The sequence below is a fragment of the Myotis nattereri genome (genome assembly GCF_964212035.1).
Source record: "Myotis nattereri genome assembly, chromosome: 2".
Classification (NCBI taxonomy): domain Eukaryota; kingdom Metazoa; phylum Chordata; class Mammalia; order Chiroptera; family Vespertilionidae; genus Myotis; species Myotis nattereri.
Window position 1 is genome coordinate 9,998,113 of NC_138076.1, and position 6,087 is coordinate 10,004,199.

General features: G+C 48.2%; 1 protein-coding gene across 1 annotated transcript in view; it reads right to left on the reverse strand.

The window, feature by feature from the left end:
* The window catches only part of FAT1 (FAT atypical cadherin 1), a gene marked incomplete at its 5' end in the record, with an annotated part of 97,528 nt that extends 91,935 nt beyond the window's left edge, over nucleotides 1-5,593 (reverse strand). The window contains one exon of the mRNA XM_081083140.1: nucleotides 2,329-5,593. Coding sequence (XP_080939266.1) covers nucleotides 2,329-5,593 — 3,265 coding nt within the window. The remainder of the gene's footprint in view (nucleotides 1-2,328) is intronic.
* Nucleotides 5,594-6,087: the final 494 nt, after the last annotated feature.

Below are 6,087 nucleotides of genomic sequence, written 5' to 3' on the forward strand. Positions count from 1 at the left end.
TTGGGTGGGATGTTCCCTCTTTTTTCTTTCTTGGGTAGTAAAAATATCTCAGTCTCTTAAATATATAGGTGAAAAGTACTCGTTTCTAAATGAGGCTTTAAAAAGCAACAAAAATACTCTTTTCACTTGAAAGAAAAAAACCCAAAAGGCAGTGCTCATATAATTTAAGTCATCAAAGAAATGTAAATTAAGGTTTTGGTTCTATTTTCTGTTCGAAATTTCAGTTACAACAGCTCTTTTTAGGCTTTTAAAACCCACTTTGGAAAAGGAAAAAAAGTAGGGATAACTATCCTGAGGAAATTCAAAACACTTCAGAGTTTCAGCTCCTAACTTCGGGGTATTTTTCTCTGTTGACATCGCACCTGAAAATTCTAACTCATGTTGGAGAATATGACAACAACAACAAAAAATCTATTCTACTCTTCAGATGAAGGACTACTAATTGCTATTGATTATGCTATTTTCTCTTGAATTGAACTATTTTGGGTATTTCAGATGAGTGGTAGATAAAGTGTGTGTGATATATGCTGGTAGTATTTAATTCATTAGAAAAAGAACCTCTTGAATAAACCAGAACACATTAAAATATTATAGCATCTAAATAACTTACTTCTAGGAGAATATCCTATTTTTCATGTGTTATATACCTATTAGATGTGGGAGCGGGTACGGGGGTGGGTACTGACTGAATACCCAAGGTATTACTTTAAAAGAAACTTTTAATATAATAAGAAAACATCCCTTTTTAGAATGGAATTAGTAATACAGGAAACATCAATGAGATTAGTAAACAAAGTGAGTTCCATCTATGCTGATAAATGCCGTGATTACCCAGTTTCCTTCTGTTTCCACTACCCTTCTCAGGGGGGCGGGGGGGGGGGAGGGGGGGCGGCATTCAAAGCCAAAGTAGTCATTAAATTAATCATTCAGCCTTGTAATCTTTAGTGAGCAGCTTCTACATGGCAGGCACTTTGGGCTAGATGCTGAGGATAGAGAACGCATGAGCTACCATTAAAAGCCTGCCCTTAGAGGTGGTTTAGGGGTAAATTATAACACCCAAAATTCGTGTATTGAAGTCCTAATCCCTCTACCTCAGAACATGTCTGTACTAGGAGAGAGGGCCTTAAAGGAGTTAAAATGAGGTGATCAGGGTGGTCCCTGATCCAATACGACCGGTGTCCTTATAAGAAGAGATTAGGACAACGACATACAGAGGGAAAGTCATGTGGAGGCACAGAGAGAAGACATCCATCTACAAGCCAAGGCGAGGTCTCAGAAGAAACCTCCCATGTCAACACCTCGATCTTGGACTTCCAGACTTTGAGAATATTAATTCCTGTGTTTAAGCCACCCAGTCTGTGGTGCTTCATTATGGCAGCCCCAGCAAAGGAATGCAAAGGTTCGCATCCCATCAGAGGAGAATGACATATAACTACAGGAATTATCTATGTAAAGCAGCTCAATTCAGAGATACGTACAAAGTGCAAAACAGTACTCTCTAGCATAAATTGGCTGCCTCAGATGATCTGGCGTGAGGACCTTTGCTAGGTGGGAGACTAGCCTAACAAAGCACCGCTACCATTTCCAAGACACTATTAGACTCTAACACCTGCTAGGAATCCTTCCCGTGTTATTTCACTTCATCCTCGCGTAAACCTTGTGGTAATTTTGAGTGTGTCCATCTTACAGATGAAGAAAGTCAGTTTTAAGAAGATAATGAACTTGTCCCAAACCACCCAATTAACAACTGAAGGAGCCAGAACTCCAATCCAGGTCTTCTCCACTCAACATTCTACATCAGACTCTTAAACAAGACCTGCAGGGGGCACTGAGCAAAGCAGATCATGTGACGGAAGTTTTAGCAGAGCCTTCTCTTGGTGCACTGCAGAATTCTGCATGTTTGCAGTAACCTCTGCATGGCATGCTAGCCGGGGTGGTAGTGACTGTTCTAAGGCTGCAAACATTCTAGCTGCAAAAACTCTGCCGAGGCTTCTCCAGGTTAAGCAAAACCACAAGGATGCTTCTGATCAGATAAGAGCAGAAACAAAGAGATCCATATCGGTGGTCATGATTTCAATGCTTCCTTGTTTTTTACTGATTATAGGGCAGCTCAACCAGGTTCCATTGGTTCCATCTTCGTGACTCACTATACATACAGACACCTGCAAGAGGACGAAAAGCACGCACGGGCATTGCCACTGCTACCCTGAGCCCTAACAGGCCAACAGGGACCTACAGGGGAGAGCGTGAAGGAGCTAGCACAGGGCAGGTGGTCACTGTAGAAAAAACAGGAGGGGAGAGCAAACAGAGAAATAGGAACATAGTTACCTGTTTCTTCATCTATTTTGAAAACACCAATGCCAGAACCGTCTCTGATGGAATAGCGGATCTCCCCATCTCTTCCTGCGTCCTCATCACGAGCTGACACTTTCATCACTGACGAGCCAACAGGGACATCTTCCTTCACCGCCCCCTTCTCCACAAAGCTGGGAAACACGGGCGGGTGCAGGTTCTCATTCACATCGACGACCTCAACTTCCACGTAGCACGTGGATGACAGAGAAACCGGCTTCCCTTTGTCTTTGGCCCTCACGGTGAGATTATAGACTTGCTTCCTCTCGAAGTCCAGCTGCTGCACAATCCTAACCGCTCCGCTGAGTTTATCCACATCGAAGTGGCCTTCGCCGTGGTCCATGAGACTGTATCTCACCTGACTAGACTGACCGAGGTCGGGGTCATAGGCCTCCAACCACATGATGATGGTCCCTTCGGGAAGGTCCTCGCGCACTTTCACGTGGTAATGAGCTGGAATGAACTTGGGGGGGTTGTCATTAACATCCTCCACGGAGACTTTCAGAAGCACCGTGGAAAACAAGCGGGGCTCCTCCGTGGCTTGATCCCTGGCTTCGATCTTCAAGTAATGCACGGGCTGGACTTCCGGATCCAGGGGCTGCACGACCTTCACCACACCGGTCACGCTGTCGATGGAAAACTGATCGGTGTCCGTGAGGATGGAGTACGTCACCTGTCCATTTGGCCCGAGATCCTTATCGGTGGCTTCAACCTGGATGATCTCACTCCCCGTCTCCTGGTCCTCGCTCACTTCAACAAAATAGCTCTCCTGTAGAAACTCGGGGGGGTTATCATTGGCATCCAGAACCCTGATATCCAGAAGGCGCCACGCGGCCTTCTGCGGCAGACCAAGGTCAGACGCGGTAATATTCAGGGTGTATCTGTCTGTCGCCTCCCGGTCCAGGGGAGATAGAACCTTTAGCATTCCAGTGTCCATGTCAATAAGGAAGCAGCTGTCCTCATTTCCTCCAGCAATGGCGTAGACCAGTTTCCCATTGAAGCCAGTGTCGAGGTCGGTAGCATTCACGAGGAGGATGCTGGAACCCACGGGCTGGTTCTCCTTCACCTCGATGCCCGCGGGAAGATGATTGCTAAACTGCGGGGCGTGCGCATTGACCGAGTGAGAATCGAAGAAGACGTCCTCGACCTCCCCCTGGCCGTGCAGCTTATTTGCCTGGAGCAGCTTCTCCGCCAGCATTTTGGCAACACCGGTCTCCTCGCACTGCAAGTGCACTGGCTTGCGACTGACCGCCACGGTCATGTTGATATAGAACGGCGTGGCAAAATTCTCTCCATCTGTAGCTGTAATCCTCAGGCTGTGAAACGACACCTTTGCCCCCAAACCTTCCGTTAGCGACTGCTTTAAGGACAGCACCCCGGAGGTGGGATGTAAGCTAAACAAATCTAGCTCATTGCCAGCTTCAATCTGATAGCGGACCAACTGAAGTTCATCGGCATCGATGGCAGACACGGTGGTTATTTGCTCTCCCACCTCTAGATCCCTGGGAATCGTCCCTTCGCAATTTATTTTCTCAAACAAGGGTGTGTTGTCATTCAAGTTATTGAGAGTAAGGGTGGCCAGGACCTCAACTTCCCGGCGGTATGGCAGGCCCCAGTCTGACGCGCGAATCCTCAGGGTATAAACCCGAGGCATCAGCTCATAGTCCAAGTTCTCTGAGGTGCTCACAGCACCAGTGAAATGGTTGATCACAAACGGCACGGGGTTGAGGTTTGCAATACTGTACGTCACATACCCATTCTCGCCCTCATCGGGGTCTACTGCACTCACACTCATGACAGTGGTGCCAACGGGGACATTCTCATCAAAAGATGCTTTGTAGGAGGTCTGGGTAAATTCAGGGGGGTTGCTGTTAGCACCTAGGACTTTGACCAGGACCCTGGTGGAGGCTTTTCTGTCACTTGTTGTTACTTCGAGTTCAAAATGGGATGCCTGCTGTCTTTTAATCGGTTCTAAAATGGAAATGAGACCAGTGTTGTGATTTAAACTGAACTTGGCTTTTCCGGGCGCACTTTTGAAAACATACCTCAAGTGGGAATAAGGGGGCATGGCTTTTACCATGACCACGGGGGTGTTGGCAGGAGCCAGTTCACTGATTTCTGCCCGGTAAACATCCTTCTCAAACCAGACCGGCCCGGCTCGGAACTGTGGCGAAGTCACATGGACGACTTTCACCGCAGAGAACCGGGGAGGCGTGCCTTTATCTTTAGCCTGAAGCGTCAGATTGTAGCCAAAAGGATGACTGTCCCAGTCGATGCCACCCGTGCCTTTGACTTTATACTCTTTACTCCCCGGAGAGGACCTCACCGTTCTAAACTGCTGGTGGAAGTCACCGGCCACAATGCTTAAAGACGCTACTTCCCCATTGGCTCCCTGGTCACAGTCCTCCACGGTTACGACCGCGTATGTTGGGTCCTGGTCCGATTCTGACGGCGACAATGTCACCGCGGTGATGACGGGCGCGCACTCGTTGGCCTGCTCCACGTGCACCGTGAGCCTGGCCATGCTGCTGATGCCACTGCTACCGTACAGCTTCATCCCCCGGTCCACCGCGAGGATTTCTATCTCATACAGCGGGGTCTCTGCGTGATCCAGTCTCCCGGTCAAGACGATCACACCGCTGGTTGGGTGAATAGCGAACATGTCTGTGCGGTCTTTGAAACTGTAGTAAAACTCCCCATTGGTTCCTATGTCTGCATCTGTGGCACTGACCCTTGCGATACTGGTCCTTATGGCTGTGTTTTCAGGTAAAGAGACGCTGTACGAGGTGGGCGAGAACAACGGTCTCAAGTCGTTTGTATCCAGCACCTGCACCCGGACCACGGTCCGTGCCTCCGCGTTCGTGTTCCTCTCCACCGCTTTGACTACCAAGGTGTACTGGTCTCTCACTTCCCTGTTGAGAATAGCGGTGTTTCCTCCTTTGGTCCTTATTCTTAGGAAGCAAAAGTCTCCAAGCACGTACTCCTCCGCTTTGAATAGGTTTTCATTGTCTCCCGAGACAATTTTGTACCGCAGTTCCCACGCTGGGTGGGTCAGGTAAATGCCCATCTTTGTGGGATGCCCGACGTAGGTCTTGGCGGCGGAGTTCTCGTGCACCGTGACGTTGTAGTGGGGCTGGGTGAACTGCGGAGGCGCCTGGTCGGGCGCCGGGCTCCCATCGCCGTCTCCAAAGTGCTGGAGGAGGAGCAGCAGCAGCAGGAGCGCGGCCAGGTGTCTCCCCATCGCTCCCCTCGCAGGGACCTAACAGACGAGAGGAAGAAGAATCATCACTTCGGGGAAAGAAAGCCAAAACATGTAAACTGTTTTCTTACACTTTACTTTAGACCCTAGGTTTTAATAAAGCATTTTCAACTTTGTGGAATATGAATAAATGCAGCGGTTGTAGATTTTTTTCTGTTTTCCAATATAAGTATATCAACACTTATTTGTCTAGAGATACTAACTTGAAGAATACTCTATTTTCATATTTTAACGACTCAAGTTAAAGAATCCTAATGAGTGGCTGGCCGCTGTGGTTCAATGGCTGATATGAACCAGGAGGTCCCAGTTTGATTCCTGGTCAGGGCACATGCCTGGATTGCGGGCTCCACACCCAGTAGGCAGCCAATCAATGATCCTCTCTCATCATTGATGCTTCTATCATTCTCTCCCCCTGCCTTCCTCTCTGAAATTAATTAAAAAAAAAAAAAAAGAATCCTAATGGGCATCAGATGAAA